General features: G+C 55.6%; 1 protein-coding gene across 6 annotated transcripts in view; it reads left to right on the forward strand.

The window, feature by feature from the left end:
- The window catches only part of LOC132207461 (utrophin-like), a 59,027-nt gene that overhangs the window by 6,557 nt on the left and 30,561 nt on the right, over positions 1-21,909 (forward strand). For 4 of the 6 annotated variants that reach the window (XR_009443477.1, XM_059643082.1, XM_059643083.1 and 1 more), the window contains exon 2: positions 6,158-6,294. Coding sequence is in view for 3 of the 6 variants with exons in the window: in XM_059643082.1 (XP_059499065.1) it covers positions 6,158-6,294 (137 nt within the window). In the remaining 3 variants the exon portion in view is untranslated. Of the gene's footprint in view, positions 1-1,697; positions 1,750-2,189; positions 2,473-6,157; positions 6,295-13,050; positions 13,212-19,737; positions 19,867-21,909 lie in introns of those variants that run through there. The other 2 variants (XR_009443478.1, XR_009443479.1) reach the window with 2 other exon arrangements.

Consider the following 21,909-nt stretch of genomic DNA (forward strand, 5'->3'; position numbering starts at 1 on the left):
GGTGAGGGAGGAGGTGTGGGGGCAAGTGTAGCATTTCCTGCGGTTGCAGGGGAAGGTGCCGGGTGTGGTGGGGTTGGAGGGCAGTGTGGAGCGAACAAGGGAGTCACGGAGAGAGTGGTCTCTCCGGAAAGCAGACAGGGGTAGGGATGGAAAAATGTCTTGGGTGGTGGGGTCGGATTGTAGATGGCGGAAGTGTCGGAGGATGATGCGTTGTATCCGGAGGTTGGTGGGGTGGTGTGTGAGAACAAGGGGGATCCTCTTTGGGCGGTTGTGGCGGGGGCGGGGTGTGAGGGATGTGTTGCGGGAAATACGGGAGACGCGGTCAAGGGCGTTCTCGATCACTGTGGGGGGAAAGTTGCGGTCCTTGAAGAACTTGGACATCTGGGATGTGCGGGAGTGGAATGTCTTATCGTGGGAGCAGATGCGGCGGAGGCGGAGGAATTAGGAATATGGGATGGAATTTTTGCAGAAGGGTGGGTGGGAGGAGGTGTATTCTGGGTAGCTGTGGGAGTCGGTGGGCTTGAAATGGACATCAGTTACAAGCTGGTTGCCCGAGATGGAGACTGAGAGGTCCAGGAAAGTGAGGGATGTGCTGGAGATGGCCCAGATGAACTGAAGGTTGGGGTGGAAGGTGTTGGTGAAGTGGATGAACTGTTCGAGCTTCTCTGGGGAGCAAGAGGCGGCGCCGATACAGTCATCAATGTACCGGAGGAAGAGGTGTGGTTCGGGGCCTGTGTAGGTGCGGAAGGGGGACTGTTCCACATAACCTACAAAGAGGCAGGCATAGCTGGGGCCCATGCGGGTGCCCATGGCCACCCCCTTTGTCTGTAGGAAGTGGGAGGAGTCAAAAGAGAAGTTGTTGAGGGTGAGGACGAGTTCGGCTAGGCGGATGAGGGTGTCGGTGGAGGGGGACTGGTCGGACCTGCAGGACAGGAAGAAGCGCAGGGCCTGGAGGCCATCTGCATGCGGAATGCAGGTGCATAGGGACTGGACGTCCATGGTGAAGATGAGGTGTTGGGGGCCAGGGAATTGGAAGTCCTGGAGGAGGTGGAGGGAGTGGGTGGTGTCACGGACGTAGGTAGGGTGTTCCTGGACCACAGGGGAGAAAATGGAGTCCAGATAGGTGGAGGTAAGTTCGGTGGGGCAGGAACAGGCTGAGACGATGGGTCGACCAGGGCAGGCAGGTTTGTGGATGTTGGGAGGGAGATAGAAACGGGCCGTGCGGGGTTGGGGAACAATGAGGTTGGAGGCGGTGGGTGGGAGGTCCCCTGAGGTGATGAGGTCATGAACGGTGTTGGAGATGATGGTTTGGTGCTCGGGTGAGGGGTCATGATCGAGAGGGCGGTAGTAGGTGGTGTCAGAGAGTTGGCGTCTGCCCTCGGCGATGTAGAGGTCAGTGCGCCATACTACCACTGTGCCACCCTTGTCTGCGGCTTTGATGGTGAGGTTGGGGTGGGAGCGGAGGGCTGGCCATTCTGCGGGGAAGAGGTTGGAGTGGGTGATAGGGGTGGAGAGGTTGAGGCGGTTAATGTCTCGACGGCAGTTGGAGATGAAGAGGGCGAGGGAGGTTAGGAGGCCTGGGGGTGGTGTCCAGGAGGAGGACTTGTGTTGGAAGAGGGTGAAGGGGTCAGTGGAGGGAGGGTGAGGCTCCCGGTTGAAGAAGTAGGCGTGGAGGCGAAGACGGTGGAAAAACTGCTCTATGTCCAATCGTGACTGGTGTTGGTTGATGTGTGGTTGTAGGGGACAAAGGTGAGCCCCTTCCTGAGGACTGACCATTCGTCCTCAGTCAGTGGGAGGTCTGGGGGGAAGGTGAACATGCGGCAGGGCTCAGTGCGTCTGTCTCCTCTGGGGTTGCTGGCTGTGGAGGCTGTGGGCGGAGCGATGAGGTTGTCGGCCGTGGGCGGGGTTCCGTCGGCGTCGGCCGTGGGCGGGGTTCTGTCGGCGTCGGCCGTGGGCGGGGTTCCGTTTGACGTGGGCGGGGTTCCGTCGGCGGTTGGAGGATCGGGGTGGGCGGCAGCAGCTGCGGTGAGCGTGGTGTGTGAGGTGTTGTACCTGGAAGTGGAGGTGGTGACTGCAGCAGCGGTTCCGGAAGTGGTGTGGCCGGCGGAGGCGGATGTGACGTCATCGGTTGGGTCTCCGGCCAGGTCTTCATGGTCAATGGCGGCGGGACAGGTACAGACTTGGGATTTGGGAGGCGCAGGAATCCTCTTGTGGGTGGCAGGGGCCCGTGAGTTGGTTGTACTTAGGATTTTTGGTGTCCAGTAAAGCTGAGTGGAACTGGGTGTTCAGTCTGTGGATCCTGCGGCGGATAAAAAACAGCAGGGGTCATGTGCAGGTCTGGGAGAGGGAGGCTCTGAGCTGGGGCAGGCTGGATTGCAGTGTGTGGAGGTGCCGGCGCATGGCTGCGAGAGTCTGTTTCAGGAGTCGCAGGGAGAAACGCTTCTGAAGGGTCTGAATATTCTGGGTGTAGAGGTGATGTCAGCCTGTCTGCTGTGTTCATCTCCCTTCCTCCTTGCGCCCCCCCCCCCGTCCTGCTCCTTTTTCCCCCCCCCCCGTCCTGCTCCTTTTTCCCCCCCCCCGTCCTGCTCCTTTTCCCCCCCCCCGTCCTGCTCCTTTTCCCCCCCCCCCGTCCTGCTCCTTTTCCCCCCCCCCGTCCTGCTCCTTTCCCCCCCCCCCCGTCCTGCTCCTTTCCCCCCCCCCCCGTCCTGCTCCTTTCCCCCCCCCCGTCCTGCTCCTTTTCCCCCCCCCCGTCCTGCTCCTTTTCCCCCCCCCGTCCTGCTCCTTTTCCCCCCCCCCCGTCCTGCTCCTTTTCCCCCCCCCCCGTCCTGCTCCTTTCTCCCCCCCCCCCGTCCTGCTCCTTCCCCCCCCCCCGTCCTGCTCCTTTCCCCCCCCCCCGTCCTGCTCCTTTCCCCCCCCCGTCCTGCTCCTTTCCCCCCCCCCCGTCCTGCTCCTTTCCCCCCCCCCCCGTCCTGCTCCTTTCCCCCCCCGTCCTGCTCCTTTTCCCCCCCCCGTCCTGCTCCTTTTCCCCCCCCCGTCCTGCTCCTTTCCCCCCCCCCCCGTCCTGCTCCTTTCCCCCCCCCCGTCCTGCTCCTTTCCCCCCCCCCGTCCTGCTCCTTTCCCCCCCCCCCCGTCCTGCTCCTTTCCCCCCCCCCCGTCCTGCTCCTTTCCCCCCCCCCCGTCCTGCTCCTTTCCCCCCCCCCCCGTCCTGCTCCTTTCCCCCCCCCCCCGTCCTGCTCCTTTCCCCCCCCCCGTCCTGCTCCTTTCCCCCCCCCCGTCCTGCTCCTTTCCCCCCCCCCGTCCTGCTCCTTTCCCCCCCCCCCCCGTCCTGCTCCTTCCCCCCCCCGTCCTGCTCCTTCCCCCCCCCGTCCTGCTCCTTCCCCCCCCCGTCCTGCTCCTTCCCCCCCCCCGTCCTGCTCCTTTCCCCCCCCCCGTCCTGCTCCTTTCCCCCCCCCCCGTCCTGCTCCTTTCCCCCCCCCCCCGTCCTGCTCCTTCCCCCCCCCCCGTCCTGCTCCTTTCCCCCCCCCCGTCCTGCTCCTTTCCCCCCCCCCGTCCTGCTCCTTTCCCCCCCCCCGTCCTGCTCCTTTCCCCCCCCCCGTCCTGCTCCTTTCCCCCCCCCCGTCCTGCTCCTTTCCCCCCCCCCCGTCCTGCTCCTTTCCCCCCCCCCCGTCCTGCTCCTTTCCCCCCCCCCCCGTCCTGCTCCTTTCCCCCCCCCCCGTCCTGCTCCTTTCCCCCCCCCCGTCCTGCTCCTTTCCCCCCCCCCCGTCCTGCTCCTTTCCCCCCCCCCCGTCCTGCTCCTTTCCCCCCCCCCCCGTCCTGCTCCTTTCCCCCCCCCCGTCCTGCTCCTTTCCCCCCCCCCGTCCTGCTCCTTTCCCCCCCCCCCGTCCTGCTCCTTTCTCCCCCCCCCCGTCCTGCTCCTTTCTCCCCCCCCCCGTCCTGCTCCTTTCCCCCCCCCCGTCCTGCTCCTTCTCCCCCCCCCGTCCTGCTCCTTTCTCCCCCCCCACCGTCCTGCTCCTTTCTCCCCCCCCCACCGTCCTGCTCCTTTGTCCCCCCCCCCGTCCTGCTCCTTTGTCCCCTCCCCGTCCTGCTCCTTTGTCCCCCCCCCCCGTCCTGCTCCTTTGTCCCCCCCCCGTCCTGCTCCTTTCTCCCCCCCCCCGTCCTGCTCCTTTCTCCCCCCCCCCGTCCTGCTCCTTTCTCCCCCCCCCCGTCCTGCTCCTTTCTCCCCCCCCCCGTCCTGCTCCTTTCTCCCCCCCCCCGTCCTGCTCCTTTCTCCCCCCCCCCGTCCTGCTCCTTTCTCCCCCCCCCCGTCCTGCTCCTTTCTCCCCCCCCCCGTCCTGCTCCTTTCTCCCCCCCCCCGTCCTGCTCCTTTCTCCCCCCCCCCGTCCTGCTCCTTTCTCCCCCCCCCCGTCCTGCTCCTTTCTCCCCCCCCCCGTCCTGCTCCTTCCCCCCCCCCCGTCCTGCTCCTTCCCCCCCCCCCCGTCCTGCTCCTTCCCCCCCCCCCGTCCTGCTCCTTCCCCCCCCCGTCCTGCTCCTTCCCCCCCCCGTCCTGCTCCTTCCCCCCCCCGTCCTGCTCCTTCCCCCCCCCGTCCTGCTCCTTCCCCCCCCCGTCCTGCTCCTTCCCCCCCCCCGTCCTGCTCCTTCCCCCCCCCGTCCTGCTCCTTCCCCCCCCCGTCCTGCTCCTTCCCCCCCCCGTCCTGCTCCTTCCCCCCCCCCGTCCTGCTCCTTCCCCCCCCCGTCCTGCTCCTTCCCCCCCCCGTCCTGCTCCTTCGCCCCCCCCCCGTCCTGCTCCTTCCCCCCCCCCGTCCTGCTCCTTCCCCCCCCCCGTCCTGCTCCTTCCCCCCCCGCTCCTTCCCCCCCCGCTCCTTTCCCCCCCCATCCTGCTCCTTCCCCCCCCCCGTCCTGCTCCTTCCCCCCCCCCCGTCCTGCTCCTTCCCCCCCCCGCTCCTTCCCCCCCTGCTCCTTTCCCCCCCCGTCCTGCTCCTTCCCCCCCCCCCCCCGTCCTGCTCCTTTACCCGCCTCCTCCAGCCATCCGTTCCTCCCTCCATCCCTCCAGCCATCCGTTCCTCATAATTGGGCTCAGCCAGCAACATCCACATCCCGTGAATATAAAAAGAATCCTCCATGCTACCTGTGCCAATTGGATTCACAGTTTATTGTAACATCTTTCTTCCAAGATCCGATTTCCTCTTGGTCTATAGACTGTATGCTTTCCTGGACTGTATCTTCTGTCAGGGGATGCATGAATCTGAAACTGTCACAGCTGTGACGACTTTCCTTTGGTGTTCATATCTATCCAAACTGATTGTATATTTTGCCTGGGAGCCAGTTAGCTCAGTTGGCTGGTTTGTAATTCAGAATGATACCAACAGCATGGAATACTACAGTGTCTGAAGTTACAATGAAGGAGTCTCCTTCTCAACCTGTCTCCTCATCTGAGGTGTGGCAACCTTCAATTTAAACCACCTCCAGTTATCTCTCTGTCCACTGTGAGAGCAGTCCTGTGGTCCCGTCTGGGACTATAGTGACTTTGAATCTGCAAACCAAGATAATTTCTCACCAATGTATTGATCTCATCTTCGACTCAATACAAAAAACCAAAAAAAAAACCCAATGAGATGAATATTGGATCAGTAATTATACATGGCATAATTGGACAAAAAATGCACTATTGTTAAAATAATTAGCAATTCAACCAGAAAGGCCACTAATGTGAATCCTGGATCTGTGTATCATTTGAAATGAGTTAATTGTATAGTTTTAGTATTTGACCACAAGATGGAGAATTCTGTTGAGGTGATGTTGTAGCCAGAAGATAGAAAGATGATAGAAATCTTTGGAGAGATATGGGCCAAGCACAGGCAGGTGTATCTAGTTCAGTTTGGGATTGTGATCAGCATAGACTGGTTGGACCAAAGGATCTTTTTTCATGCTGTACGACTGTATGAAACTCAAGCTTAATTGTTCGAAACTCACATTCAGACATATCTAACCTTTATCATAATCTGACAGAAAGATAGCGACTTTTTCCCTCAGAATTGCAGACTCTTTAATTTTACATCTTCAAAGACATTTAGCAGGGAAAGCGTGGATTATAGAGTGAGTTGAGTAGATTGGTTCATTATTAATTCTTAACTAAATTTGATTTATTTTACATTTTTAGACAACATCAGGTGAAGATGTGCGTGATTTCAGCAAGGTGCTGAAAAATAAGTTCAGATCAAAGAAACACTTTGCCAAACATCCTCGCTTGAGTTATTTACTAGTACAAACAGTTCTAGAAGGCGAGAACCTTGAGAGGTAAGTTTATTGATGTGAGATTTACTAACGTATCAGTGCTCATTTGAGAGTTGACAAATATTGCAGCATGATTCATTCTGCAGCTTTGCAGGTGAGTGAGGTTGTCCATTTGCGCATATGTCAGAAGTACACTATACAAAAACAAGGGGGGCTTAACTGATATCATTGGACCTCTCGCCTTCAAAACAGTGTACTTACTCAGAGAGTACATCTGCTGACGACTGGGCCCCTGCAGTCCTCTCCCGCTCACGGGGACCGGCCCCCGCAGCCCTGACCCGCTCACGGGGACCGGCCCCCGCAGCCCTGACCCGCTCACGGGGACCGGCCCCCGCAGCCCTGACCCGCTCAGGGGGACCGGCCCCCGCAGCCCTGACCCGCTCAGGGGGACCGGCCCCCGCAGCCCTGACCCGCTCAGGGGGACCGGCCCCCGCAGCCCTGACCCGCTCAGGGGGACCGGCCCCCGCAGCCCTGACCCGCTCAGGGGGACCGGCCCCCGCAGCCCTGACCCGCTCAGGGGGACCGGCCCCCGCAGCCCTGACCCGCTCAGGGGGACCGGCCCCCGCAGCCCTGACCCGCTCAGGGGGACCGGCCCCCGCAGCCCTGACCCGCTCAGGGGGACCGGCCCCCGCAGCCCTGACCCGCTCAGGGGGACCGGCCCCCGCAGCCCTGACCCGCTCAGGGGGACCGGCCCCCGCAGCCCTGACCCGCTCAGGGGGACCGGCCCCCGCAGCCCTGACCCGCTCAGGGGGACCGGCCCCCGCAGCCCTGACCCGCTCAGGGGGACCGGCCCCCGCAGCCCTGACCCGCTCAGGGGGACCGGCCCCCGCAGCCCTGACCCGCTCAGGGGGACCGGCCCCCGCAGCCCTGACCCGCTCAGGGGGACCGGCCCCCGCAGCCCTGACCCGCTCAGGGGGACCGGCCCCCGCAGCCCTGACCCGCTCAGGGGGACCGGCCCCCGCAGCCCTGACCCGCTCAGGGGGACCGGCCCCCGCAGCCCTGACCCGCTCAGGGGGACCGGCCCCCGCAGCCCTGACCCGCTCAGGGGGACCGGCCCCCGCAGCCCTGACCCGCTCAGGGGGACCGGCCCCCGCAGCCCTGACCCGCTCACGGGGACCGGCCCCCGCAGCCCTGACCCGCTCACGGGGACCGGCCCCCGCAGCCCTGACCCGCTCACGGGGACCGGCCCCCGCAGCCCTGTCCCGCTCACGGGGACCGGCTCCCCCGCACCCCTGACCCGCGCCCAGCTATTTGCCACCGCAGCCCTGAACCGCTCACAGGATCTTGCCCCCGCACCCGGACCCCCTGACCCGCTGACAGGGACCGTCGCCCGCAGCCCTGTCCGGCTGACAGCTATTTGACACCGCAGCCCTGACCCGCTCAGAGCCATTTGACACCGCAGCCCTGTCCCGCTCAAAGGCACTGGCCCCCGCAGCCCTGACCCCCTGACAGCTAATTGCCACCACACCCCTGACCTGCTCACGGGGACTGTCCCCCGCAGCCCTGACCCGCTCACGGGGACCGTCCCCCGCGGCCCTGACCCGCTCACGGGGACCGTCCCCCGCGGCCCTGACCCGCTCACGGGGACCGTCCCCCGCGGCCCTGACCCGCTCACGGGGACCGTCCCCCGCGGCCCTGACCCGCTCACGGGGACCGTCCCCCGCGGCCCCGACCCGCTCACGGGGACCGTCCCCCGCGGCCCCGACCCGCTCACGGGGACCGTCCCCCGCGGCCCCGACCCGCTCACGGGGACCGTCCCCCGCGGCCCCGACCCGCTCACGGGGACCGTCCCCCGCGGCCCCGACCCGCTCACGGGGACCGTCCCCCGCGGCCCCGACCCGCTCACGGGGACCGTCCCCCGCGGCCCCGACCCGCTCACGGGGACCGTCCCCCGCGGCCCCGACCCGCTCACGGGGACCGTCCCCCGCGGCCCCGACCCGCTCACGGGGACCGTCCCCCGCGGCCCCGACCCGCTCACGGGGACCGTCCCCCGCGGCCCCGACCCGCTCACGGGGACCGTCCCCCGCGGCCCCGACCCGCTCACGGGGACCGTCCCCCGCGGCCCCGACCCGCTCACGGGGACCGTCCCCCGCGGCCCCGACCCGCTCACGGGGACCGTCCCCCGCGGCCCCGACCCGCTCACGGGGACCGTCCCCCGCGGCCCCGACCCGCTCACGGGGACCGTCCCCCGCGGCCCCGACCCGCTCACGGGGACCGTCCCCCGCGGCCCCGACCCGCTCACGGGGACCGTCCCCCGCGGCCCCGACCCGCTCACGGGGACCGTCCCCCGCGGCCCCGACCCGCTCACGGGGACCGTCCCCCGCGGCCCCGACCCGCTCACGGGGACCGTCCCCCGCGGCCCCGACCCGCTCACGGGGACCGTCCCCCGCGGCCCCGACCCGCTCACGGGGACCGTCCCCCGCGGCCCCGACCCGCTCACGGGGACCGTCCCCCGCGGCCCCGACCCGCTCACGGGGACCGTCCCCCGCGGCCCCGACCCGCTCACGGGGACCGTCCCCCGCGGCCCCGACCCGCTCACGGGGACCGTCCCCCGCGGCCCCGACCCGCTCACGGGGACCGTCCCCCGCGGCCCCGACCCGCTCACGGGGACCGGCTCCCCCGCGCCCCTGACCCGCGGTCAGTTCTTTGCCTCCGCAGCCCTGAACCGCTCACAGGGTCTTGCCCCCCCACCCGGACCCCCTGACCCACTGACAGGGACTGTCCCCCGCAGCCCCGTCCCGCTGACAGCTATTTGCCACCGCAGCCCTGAACCGCTCACAGGGTATTGCCCCCGCACCCAGACCCCCTGACCCGCTGACAGGGACTGTCCCCCGCAGCCCTGTCCCGCTGACAGCAATTTGACACTGCAGCCCTGTCCCGCTCGCGGCGACCGGCCCCCGCAGCCCTGACCAGCTCGCGGCGACCGGCCCCCGCAGCCCTGACCAGCTCGCGGCGACCGGCCCCCGCAGCCCTGACCCGCTCGCGGCGACCGGCCCCCGCAGTCCTGTCGCGCTCGCGGCGACTTGGTCCCCGCAGCCCTGACCCGCTCGCGGCGACCGGCCCCCTGCAGTCCTGTCGCGCTCGCGGCGACTTGGCCCCCGCAGCCCTGACCCGCTTGCGGCGACCGGCCCCCTGCAGTCCTGTCGCGCTCGCGGCGACTTGGCCCCCGCAGCCCTGACCCGCTCGCGGCGACCGGCCCCCTGCAGTCCTGTCGCGCTCGCGGCGACTTGGACCCCGCAGCCCTGACCCGCTCGCGGCGACCGGCCCCCTGCAGTCCTGTCGCGCTCGCGGCGACTTGGCCCCCGCAGCCCTGACCCGCTCGCGGCGACCGGCCCCCTGCAGTCCTGTCGCGCTCGCGGCGACTTGGCCCCCGCAGCCCTGACCCGCTCGCGGCGACCGGCCCCCTGCAGTCCTGTTGCGCTCGCGGCGACTTGGCCCCCGCAGCCCTGACCCGCTCGCGGCGGCTGGCTCCCCGCAGCCCAGTCCCGCTGACAGCGACTTGCCCCTCCTTCCTGATCTGCTCACAGGCACTTGTCCCCTCTGTCGTAACCCGCTCACAACGACTTGTCCTGTCTGTCCTGTCCCGCTCACAGCGTCTTGCCTCCCATCCCTCTTGCACAGGTCACCCCTTGCTCAGAAACGGTCCCAATTATCCATGAGCCGGAAACCCTGCCCCCTGTGCCAGCTCCTTAACCGTGCATTCATCTCACCTATCTTTCTATGACAACTCTCTAACATGTGGCACTCGTGGCAACCCATAAATTATTACCCTCTGGGTCCTGCCTTTCAGCCTCTTTGCTAACTCCTTGTCCATAGTCCGCAGAATGTCTTCCCTCTTTGTGCCTATGTCATTGGTACCAACGTGCACGGTGGCCTTTGGCTGCTCACCCTCCACCTTAAGAATTTGTTGCAACCACTCAGAGATGTCCTTGACCTTGGCACCAGGGAAGCAACACACAGCCCTGGTGTCTCAAATGTGGCGACAGAATCTATGCCCCCAATGAATGAGTCTCCAACCACGCTCGCTCACTTGGATTTACCTGACCCTGTCCCACAGCAGGGCGGTTTGTACCATGGACCTGGCTACTGCTGGTTATATAACTGACCCAGTTTAGTTTTAGATCAGTGTTAACCTTGGTTTAGTGGATAGCCGAGCACCTCAGTAGTCTACAATACAGGAGAAATACATTCTTAAGCTCACGGATTCTGTGACAGTCAAGGACAAGCACTGAATTGTTCTAACCTGATTTCCAACACCTGGCCCGTAGCCTTGCATGGCTTGCATAGCACTTGCACATTTAAAAAAAAATAAATGTAAGGATGAAGTGAGTGTAAGGACATGGAATTTTTTTGATATGGTCATATTCTCTCTTGTTGGAGCTGATTGCTGCTTCGCACTTGTATGGTGCAAATGTAACTTATCCTTTATCAGGCCAAGCCTGATCGTTGTCCAAGTCTCACTGTATTTTCTCATCGTTGACTTCACTGTTGGGTCTAACCAACATTTTGTACATACCATGCCTATTCTGAAACTCTATCACTTAATATTAAGTCTAATAAAGACAAGTATCCAATGTGCCTTCCAAACCACTTCAACGACCTCGTCCATTACATTGGGGGATCAACAGGCATACACATCAAGATCCTGAGATCCCTCTGATCATTGGTGCTTGTGAGGTCCCCATGATTCATCATGGGCTCCAAAATCTGTTTGTGCTGTGTCACCTAATCCTTATCCCGTTTGTCCTGACATGAAATAATGTTCTCAAACGCTTCTCAAAAATTCTTCCCAATCCTACTTTTTGTAATCATGATACAAGTGAGCATAAAACTTGGAACACGACAGCAACAGGAATGTGCCCTTTGGCCCACCGTGTTGGGCCAAACATGACAACAAATGAAATAATCCTTTCTGCCTGTCCTTGATCCATAGTCCTCCATTCCTTGCATATTCGTGCACTTAACTGAAAGACCCTTTTAAATGCTTTCATCGTATTTGCATCCACTACCACCCCGGGCAATGTATTCCACACTTTTAACATGCTCAGTGTGAAATATTTGCCCCTCACATCTCTTTTGAACTTGCCCCCCTCTCAGCTTAAATGCATGCCCCCTAATAGTGGACACTTCAACTCCGGGGGAGAAATTTTCTGACCGTTAGCTGTATTTATGTATCTCCTAATTTTATAGACTTCTATCAAGCCTGCCCTCAGCTTCTCCTGCCCCAGAGAAAACGAAGAGTTTTTCCAGCTCCTCCTCCTCGTTCACACCCTCTATTCCAGTCAGCATGCTGGTAAATCTCTTCTGCACCCTGTCCAAAGCCTGCACATCCTTAGTGTAATGTGGCGGCCAGAATTGAATGCAATACTCTGTGTGGTCTCACCAAAGTCTTGTAAAGCTGCAATGTGACATCCTGACTCTTGCACTGAGTTTCCCTCAGCATAAAGGCAAGCATGCGATATGCCTTCTTGACCACCCTGTCTACTTGTGTGGCTACTGTCAGGGAGTTATGATCGAGGACCCCAAGATCCCTCTGGACATCACTGCTGTTTGGGGTCCTGCCATTAACTGTGTATCCCTTTCCTTAACACTTGTTCTCCTAAAATGCAACACCTCATGCCTGCCCAGATTAAATTCCATCGGCCATTTCTCCGCTCAAGTTTGCAATTGGTCTGTATCTTGCTGTGTCCTTTGACAACCTTCCATGCTGTCCACAAGTCCATTGGTCCTGATATCATCTGCAAACTTACTCATCCCCCCGTCCACATTTGCCACCAAGACATTTACATATATCACAAACAGCAGAAGTCACATCGATGCGGAACACCACTCGTCACTGAGCTGCAGCCAGAAAAACAGCTTTCCACCACTGAGACGGCAAGAACTGTAGATGCTGGAATCAGAGTTAACCAAGTGTGGAGCTGGAGGAACGCAGCAGGTCAGGCAGCATCAGAGGAACAGGAAAGCTGACATTGTTGATGCTGCCTGGCCTGCTGTGTTCCTCCAGCCCTACACTGTGTTATCTTTGTTAGCCTTCCACCGCTACCGTCTGCCTTATTTGGGCAGGCCAAGTCACCATGGATCTCATGGATCCTAATCTTCTGGATGAGCATACCACGAGGAACCTTGTTAAAAACGTTCGTAAAATCCATGTATATGTTATCAACTGTTCTACCCGAATTGATCACCCTTGTCACCTCCTTGAAAACTTCAACTGACTTGGTAAGACATAACCTGCACCGCATAATGCCATGCTGGCTGTCCCTTATTAGCCCATACTTTTGAGACATGAGACACTCACCAGTCTGTAGTTTCCTGGAAAGTCCCTGTTTTCCTGCTTGAACAGAGGAACGACTTTGTCCACTCACCAGTCTCCGCAACCCCTCCAGTGCCTGGCAAGGATATCAGATCCTATTGAAAGTAGTGTGTTGATGCATTTGTGTCATGATTGTGTTTTGTTTGAGCCCTTAGATTCAAAGCAGTGCAAGAATGTCTTTGTGCAGCAGGCGAGGTGTGATGAGACTGAGCCTTCATACAATTGCAAGATGTTGAAAATTTGCCATTATTTATGAAAACAGTGATAAATTTCCATGATCAACATTTCTGTTACACTGCAATGATTATCCAATGGCGTGTAAAATCAGAAAGATACGATAAAATGAGACTGGGTCATTTGCAGGGAGAATGTTTGCCTTTCATGTCTATAGAAGTAGTGAAATATTTCCATGAATCTAAGAGTCACTTTTCCGTTCATTGAAGGACACAATCATCGCCGTGGAAGCTTCATCACGATACTACTTTGCATTTCTGAAGAGGGAAGAAGAATCAACGTGCAAATGCAATTCCATGGTTTTGGAAGTCCCATTGAGAAAACGATTCATGTGTGCCGGCATAATGCTCTGACCGAGAAAGAATTGAAGGTGAGTTTGTAGTTTAGAAGATCGCAGCAATTTATGCATCAACTTCTTCATCGATAACGTTCCATTGCTTTCAAACTGCATTTTCCACTCTGCGAGATAATAACTGTTAGAACAAGCAACAGCATCGGCAGATGGCCTATGGGGAATGCAATGTTACAAAACCCGATCCATTCAACAACATATTTCAGATATGTCAACAAATTAAATATTCCAGCACAGGATAAAACAAGGAAGATGAGAGTGTGGAGGCAATAGTTCTGATGACAAAAGAACAGAAATTTACCTTTATCCATTCGAGCAAAAAAGCAGGCACACAAATAAATAATCATCTAACAATGCACGTGTGCAACGGAGGCTACAGGGGGACTAAAAATGCCGAATTGTTGTCATGCGTATTGCTGAAAGGGTGAGTGAAACAGATTCTGTGGTAAATTTGAAGAAATACGGATAATGCATCTCAGGATGTTGGAGAAAGAACATTTATGGACTGAGGCAAATCGTATTGCCCTTTTCAGGAGTTAATAGGTTCATAATGAATTGAAAGACTTCCTTCTGTGCTGAAAGCTTTAGTTTAGTTGCAGCTGGATCGCAATTTCTGTTCCTGGTAGTATTTAGCAAACTGTTAAAAGTGAATGTCACTGCACAGAATTCCAAACTTAACTCCAATCAGTACAGAAAATATCCAAGGGGTGTGATGAGTTGTATCCTCTCATGTTGAAGAACGCAGCTGCAGATACAATGGAGGCACTGATGATAATCTTCCAAGAATCCTTAGATTGTGGAAAATTCTCAGAGGATTGAAAGATTGTGAACATAACACCATTATTCCAAAGATACTTGGACAAAATAGTAAGCAAGTATTGCCAATTTAGGTCAACCTGGGTAGATGTTCATGCCGGCAATGAAAGATGAAATAACAGGGTACTGAGTGTGCTTTCACATCCTACAGAGTTAACATCCTTTCATAAAGGGGAAATAATACTTGACAAACTTGCTACAGTGCTTTGAGAAGGTTACAAACATTACTGACGAAGGACCACCAGTTGATGTAGTACATTGAGATTTCAACAAAGCATTTGATAAGGTACAGCTCATAAGGTGTCTCAAATGAAAAGAGCCCATGTGTTCAAGGGTAGTTTGTTCGGATGGACAGAGGACTGCATCGTAAATAGAAGTAGAGTCGTAGCAGCAGGATGGTAACTTACAAGTCACGTACAGCCACAGAGCGAGTGCTGCGGAGGCCGGACACCTCATGTTGACTGGGTTGATTTCGGAAATGGCGGAGGGGATTGCTATGCTTAGGAAAGTTGGGCTACATTCATTGGAGTTTATAAGATTGAAAAAAATCTTATGTTTTCGCCATTTAAGATTCTTAAGAGGCTTGATAGTGTATATCCGTAGAGATTACTCCCATTTGTGAAAGATTTTACGACCAGAGGCCACATTTTCAAATTGGTTGCCTATTAATTCAGGGAAGAATTACTTCTTTCAGGTTGTAGCAATTTATTGAACACTTCAACCAAGAGTTCAGGCAGACCCTCTAATAAGAGACTCCTCCTCTGTATTAATTCTCTAGATTTGACAGAAGATCGGCCCTGTGAGAGGGTCAGTACTGAGGTATTGAAGCTTTGTCAGAAGGCGAATAATGAGTGCGGGCACTGAAGAAGTGCCTCATTGACAGGGGTTCAGTCCTGACCCCTGTGAGAGTTCATCATTGTCAGATGGTCAATACTGAGACAATGCTTCCTTGTAAAAGGATCAGCACTAAAGATCTGCCACACATTTTTAGTGTCAGTATTGAGGAAATGCAGCAATATGAGAGGGTCCGAACTGTGGGAGTGCATTATTGTCAGAAGGTCAAGACTGAGGCAACACCTCATTCTAAGGTGAGGCAATGCCATACAAATAGAAGGTCAGTCCTGAGATATTGCTACTGTGAGAGGGTCAGAAATAAAGGTGCCTCCTTGTCAGATGGTCAGAACTGAGGGATTGAAGCATTGTCAGAGCTTCAATACCGAGGCCTTGCTTCGTTGTCAAAGGGTCAAATCTGTGGGAGTGCGATATTGTCAGAGGATCAATGCTGAGGCAGTGCCTCAGAATAATGGTGTGTTTTTGATGACAGCGTGCATCGAGGTGGTTCTTTAGTGATTCTATCAAGTGCAGTTAAAGGAATGCTTGCCAATTTTCTGAAAGATGAACATTTATTGAGGAAATAAAAGATGGAGAAAGAGTAATTAAAAAGAATAACAAGTAGAGAGTAAAAAAGAATAAGCCTCATGTTCTTGTGGCCGTGAGGGACCCCTCGATCAACGGCTGGCCTGGAGGCTGAGGTTGTTCCTGGCACCGTTCGCGGTCTCGTTCCGAGATGACGTCCAGTGCCGAGGAACAAAATGCTCCCTCTGCTCCGGTGTAACAAACGACTTGGCAAAGAAAAAAACCAGTTACAGAAATAAAATTAACTGTAAAACAGGAATGCTGACAGGACTCATTCAAAGTCAACCATTTCTCAAATATCAAGAAATGTTACCCTTCAGCCCATCCTATTCATGGGGTTGGAACTGCTAGTACCACACGAATGCAGCATCACGACTGAGGCAATGCAGCGCTGTGCACGGGTCAGGATTAAGGGTCAGTTTTGAGGGAGTGCCTTGATGTTTTGGAGTCAGAACATTATTGCCACATGTTCAATACAGACAGTGTGTTGACCCTCTGTCAATGCTTCAATGCCTCAGTGCCTACCCTCTGATAATGAATCACTCCAACAGTTCTGACCCTATCTTGCAAGACCTCAGTATGACCTTTCTGACCCTATTACAGTGGGCCACTGCTGCAGTATTGACCATCTGATAATGATGCAATACCTCAGTTCTGACCCTCAGGCAGTTGTGCAACACCTCAGTCCGCACCCTTTCATCATTCGGCACTTGCTCAATTATGAGCCCTTTGTGAGTTAGTTGTGAGGCAAGACTTCATTGCTGCAGTGTCAGTGCTGAGAGCGGGCCTTTTTATTAGCTCATCAGTACCTAAGGTACTGGATAATTGTCAGCAGGTCAGTTCTGAGGCAGCGTCTCTTTGCCCGAACCCTGACTCTAAACCCAGCCTCAGCCCTAAACCCATACAAACGCTCGCCTCAGGCTAACCCTCACCTCAGCATTAACCCTAACCCTAACCCTATCCTCAGCGTAAACCCTCCCTACCCTCAGCCCTAATGCTGATCCTCAGACCAAACATCTAGTCTCAGCCCTACCACTAGCTATGGCCTCAGCCCTAAAATGAACCGTAACACACAGCCCCAATTAACGCTTAGCCTCAACCCCAACCCTCGCCTAAGCTCCAAGTCTAACCTCAGCCCTAACCTAACCCCCAATACTTGCCTGCCAGAGAGTTAGTACTGAGGAAGTGCTTTAGTTTCAGAGATTTAGTCCTGAGAATGCGCTTCGTTTTCAGAGTGACCATCTGAAACAGCGTCTCATTGAAATGGGGTCAGAATTGCTGGAATGCTACATGGAATGGTGACAGATTGTAGGACTGTCAGTGGGTCAGATCTGAGGTAGTGCATCAACGGTGGATGGTCAGTCTTGAGGGAGTTCAGAGGATCAACGAAGAGGGAATGTCTCAATGCAATGGCGACAGAACTGAGAGAGGGCCACAGGATTAGAGATATGCCACATGATTCGAGATGGTAGGAAGTACCTCATTGTCAGCAGGTCCGTTTTGTGGCCGGTCGCCATAGCTGGAGAGTCAGTTCTGAGGCAGTGCGTCTTTGTCAGAGGGTCTGTACTGAAGCAGTGCCTCATTATTCGAGAGGGTTTGGTGTGAGGCAGTATCTGATTGGTGCAAGGTCAGCCCTAAGGGAGTGCCTCTTTGTCAGAGGGTCAATACTGAGTTAGCGACTCATTGTGAGGAGTTCAGAATTGAGGGACTGCCACGTGATGAGAGGGTCAAAACAGAGGTAGTGTGGCTGTATCTGACCGTCCGAAGGGAGTGCCATTGTTAGAAGGTCAGTTCTGAGAAACTGCCTCCGTGTAATGGCATCAGCATTGAAGCTAACCACGTGACGAAGTTATTGCAGTAGCATCAGAGGGCCAGATCTGAAGGAGCGCATTATTTTCAGAGGTGAATACTGAGGCACAGCCTCAGTGTAAGGGGGTCAAAATTAAGTGAGTGCCACACAATTACAGGGCAGTACGGAAGTATTACAGCACTGTGTGCGGCGCAGAATCGATGGAGTGCATCATTGCTATACAGCCACAAGTGAGGCAGCGCCTCATTGTAATGGATCAGAATAGGGTCAGTACTGAGAGTCAGTACAGAGGTAGTGCAGAACTGTGGAGGTGTCAGAACTGAGGGAGAGCACCATTGTCTGCTGGTCAAAAGTGCCCCATTGTCGTAAGATCAGAACTGAGGGTGTGCCGCACGATGAGAGGGTCAATATAGAGGAAGTGACTCTCTGTCAGTGTTAATACTGAAGTATGACCTCATCTTGAGGGGATCAGGCTTCAGAGAATGCCTTGTTGTCAGAGGGTCGGCACTGCAGCAGGGCTATGTTGTAAGGGGGTCAGAATTGAAGGAGTGCCACCCATTTTAGAAGGTCAGTACAGAGGTAATCTAGCACTGTCAGAGGTAAGTCCTGATGGAGTGCCTCATTGTCATCGGATCAGTTTTCAGGCAGTACCTCTTTGGCAGAGCGTCAGTACTGACGCAGTGCCTGATTGTAATGGGATCAGAATTCAAGGAGTGCCACTGCCTCACTGAGGTACTGCAGCTCTATCAGAGGGTCAGTGGCCTATTGTCAGAGGGTCTGTTTGAGCCAGTGCCTACTTGGCAGAGTGTCAGCAATTAGGGAGTTTGCCTTTATCAGAGGGTCAGAACGAGAGAGTGCATTTGTAGCAGAGTGTCAATACTTAACCTTGTCCGCCCAAGTCCACCACCAGCACCTCCACATCATCCGCCCACCCTGAGGACTGACCCTCCACCAATGAGCTACTGCCTCACACTGGACTGACCAACAATGAGACACTGTCCCTCCAGACCCCCTGACAAAGAAGCAGTGCCTCAGTACTGACCGTCAGGCAAGGAAGGCTCTCTGTCAGTATTGACCCTCTCACAAGGAGACACTGCCTCAGATCATGACCCTCTGACAATAATGCACGCCCACAGTTCAGATTCTATGACTCTGTTGCAGTACCTCAGTACTGAGTTTCTGTTAGTGTGGCACTGCTTCAATTCTGACCCTTCTATAATGAGACACTACCTCAGTATCGACAGTCTGACAACAGTTCACTCCCACTATTCTGATGCTCTGACAGTGCTGCTATACCTCAGTACTCACTAATTCAATGAGGGTTAGCGTGAGAGGGTGGCGAGGGTTAGGGTTTGGGTTAGGACCAAGGCTAGGGGCTAGGTGTGAGGATTGGACTAGGTTTTCGATGAGGGTAGAGTTAGGGTGAGGGATGAGACTTGTGTTAGGGTTACTAATGAGGTTAAGTTTGGAGTTCGGGGTAGGGCTCGGGAGAGGTTTTGGGTTCAGACTGAGGTTAGGCTTAGGGCTGAGTCTATGGTTAGGGTTAGAGCTCAGACCACATTTAGGTTTGGGGCTGAGGCTTCTGCTTAGATTGAGGGTGAGTGTTAGGCCTGAGGCTAGGCTTAGGCCTGAAGCCGCGGTTAGGTTTGGGGTTGGACTGATTCGACCCACTCTGACCCATTCCAATGAGGTACTACCACAGAACTGACTCTCTGTCGATAAAGAACATGAGATGCTGTCAGCTTGTCCAATCAGAGGTCCAATATTAAGGAAATAGTGCACTGTTGGAGAGTTGATAAATATAATATAATATAAAGGGAGTGCTGCACTGTCAGAGGGTTAATGACGTGGGAGTGCTGAAATAGCGCAGAATCAGACCTGAGAGAGTGCTGCACGTTCAGAGAGTTAGTACTGAGGGAGTGCTATAATGTCAGAGGTTTGATATCAAGAGGCACCGCCGAAGGATCAGTAGCGCAGTACTGTCCGAAGGCCAATATTGAGAGAGTTCTGCTGCGTCGGTGGGGGTCGATATTACAGAATTGCGACACTATCAGTGTATGGATGTCAGACGGTCAGTTCTGAGGGAGGGCTGCACTGTAACGGAGTGCTACACTGGCAGCGGGTTAATATTAAGGGAGTGCTGCACTGTCAGAGGGTTAAAGATGAGGGAGGGCTTCTCTTTGTGGGGGTGGGTATGAAAGAGAACCTCCCGTTCGGGGATCAATATTAATGTTGTGGAGTCAGTAGAGAGGCAGTGCTGCACTGTGGAGGGTCAAAAAGAAGCATGTAGCTCCACTGGCAAAGTGCCAATGATGACAGAATGCTGCACTGCCAGAGGATCAGCAATGAGGGAAAACTGTATTGTCAGAGTGTCTTCGTCAAGAAAGTGCCACTCTGTCGGAAGGCCAATATTAAGGGAGTGCTGCACTGTCACAGGATCAATATTAGGGGTGTGCTGCACTAACAGAGGGTCAGTGTTGATTGAATGCTTGACTGTTGCAGAGCCAGGACTGAGGGAATCCTGCATCGTTACGGTGTCATCGTTGAGGGAGTGCTGCACTGCTCAAGGGCCGATAGTAAGGGAGTGTGACACTGAGTGTCATTACCAAAGGTGGGCTACAGTATCAAAGGGTGAGTAATGAGGGAATGCTGCGCTGTCGGAGGGTCAGCACTGGGGTGGGCTGTACTGTCAGATCGTCAATATAAATAATAATGTTAGGGGAGTGCTGCATTGTGAGTTGGTCCATATTAAGGGAACGCTGAAACTGTCAGTGATGCACAGGGTGTGCAACACTGTCAGAGGGAGTGATGTACTCCGAGTGTCAGCACGGAGGCTGACCTTCACTGTAATTGTGTCAGAATTAAAAGACCGGTCAGAGGATATAAAGTGAGGCATTTCAGAGCCATCAGAAGGTCGAAACTGAGGTGTTTCAGATCAGTTTGAGGGTGCCTCATTTTAATGTGGTCAGACTTGAGCAAGTGCTTCATTGTCAGAGGCTCAGAACCAAGTGAGTGCCTCGTTATCAGACACTGTCCTAAAGAGGGCCTTGTTGTTCGTGGCTGTGTTGAAAGGCAATTCCTCATTGCTGCAGGATCAGCCTTGAGAGTGTGCCAGTCTGGAAGGAGTGCCTAAAAACTGAGGGAGTGCTACACAATTAGAGATTCAGCGCTGAGTAAGTGCCTCATTGTCACAGAGTTAGTTCTGAGGCAGGGTCACATTGCCTTAGGGTCAATTCTGAGGGTGTATGAGGAGCAGACTGTAAATACTGAATCAGTACCTCAGTGCATTGGATTCAGAGTTGATGGAGTACAAGATGATTAGAAGTTCAGTCCTGAAGTATTGCAGCTCTGTCAGAGGGTCAGAACTGAGGGGGCAGTGCTTTACTGTCAGCGGATCAGTTCTGCGGCAGTACCTCATTGCTGGAGGGTCAGATGTGGACGAGTGTCACATTGTCAGAAGGCCAGTTCTGAATAAGTGACTTTTTGTCAGAAGGCCAATACTCAGTCAGTGGCTCATTTTGAGCAGATCAGAATTGAGGGTTTGCAACACTTTTCAAGATTCAGTCTGGAGACATTACTGCTACACGCCTGAATTGAGGGAGTGCTGCAAGATTGGAGGGTGAAAATAAACCTGAAAACAGTGACCCCTTTCAATAACCTGTAAAACACAGGGATGACTGTAAATAATCCCTAAAACGCAGAGGCCTTTGTAGGAGTGCCTCAGTGTAATGTTTTCAGAATTGAGGGAGTGCCACGTGATTACAGATTCACTGCTGATGGAGTAGCTCATTGTCACAGGGTCAGTTCTGAGGCAGGGCTGCTTTGCTGGAGGGTCACTTCTGAGTGAGTGTATTAGTATCAGCCCCATGTTGTAGGGACTGTACTTTTCCAGGAAGACAGTTGGAATAATCTTTAATTATAAACTAATCTGAAATACTGTTTGACTTGTTAAGGTTACAATGCATCCTGAGTCACCTACAGAATACACACTTGCTTTCCCTGTGTCTCTCGGCAAGCAAAGGTAGTTTCTTTCAGACTACTCTCAGAAATAAAGTGCTGCGCTGGTGGTCAGTATTGAAGGAATGCTCCATTGTTGGAGGATCAGTACTGAGGGAGTGCTGGCCTGTCACAGGGCCAAGATTATGGGTGTGCTGTGCTTTCAGAAGGTCACAAGCAAACAAGCACTGCCAGACATAAAAAACAAAAGAACTGCGGATATGCTGTAAGTCGGGAACAAAAAGAAAGTTGCCGGAAAATCTCAGCAGGCCTGGCAGCATCTGTGCAGGAGAAAACAGATTCAACGTTTCGATTCCATTGACCCTTCCTCAGAACTGGGGATCTTCCTCAGAACAGTTCTGAGGAAGGGTCACTGGACCCGAAATGTTAGCTCTGTTTTTGCCTCCACAGATGCTGCCAGACCTGCTGAGCTTTTCCAGCACTGCCAGACAACTGACGCTCAGATTGTGAAACACTCCCTCAGTACTGACCCTCCAACACTGCGTACTCTCTGATGACTGATTCTCTGACGGTGCATCTCTGCCACAGAATTAACCCTCCGTCATACTGGTGTTCTCTCAGCAATAACACTCTGAGAATGCCATGCTCCCTTACCATTGACACTCTGGCCGTGGGACACCACTTCAAATTTAACCCTTCAGCAGTGCAGCACACACT

The sequence above is a fragment of the Stegostoma tigrinum genome, chromosome 47 (assembly GCF_030684315.1).
Source record: "Stegostoma tigrinum isolate sSteTig4 chromosome 47, sSteTig4.hap1, whole genome shotgun sequence".
NCBI classification, from domain to species: domain Eukaryota; kingdom Metazoa; phylum Chordata; class Chondrichthyes; order Orectolobiformes; family Stegostomatidae; genus Stegostoma; species Stegostoma tigrinum.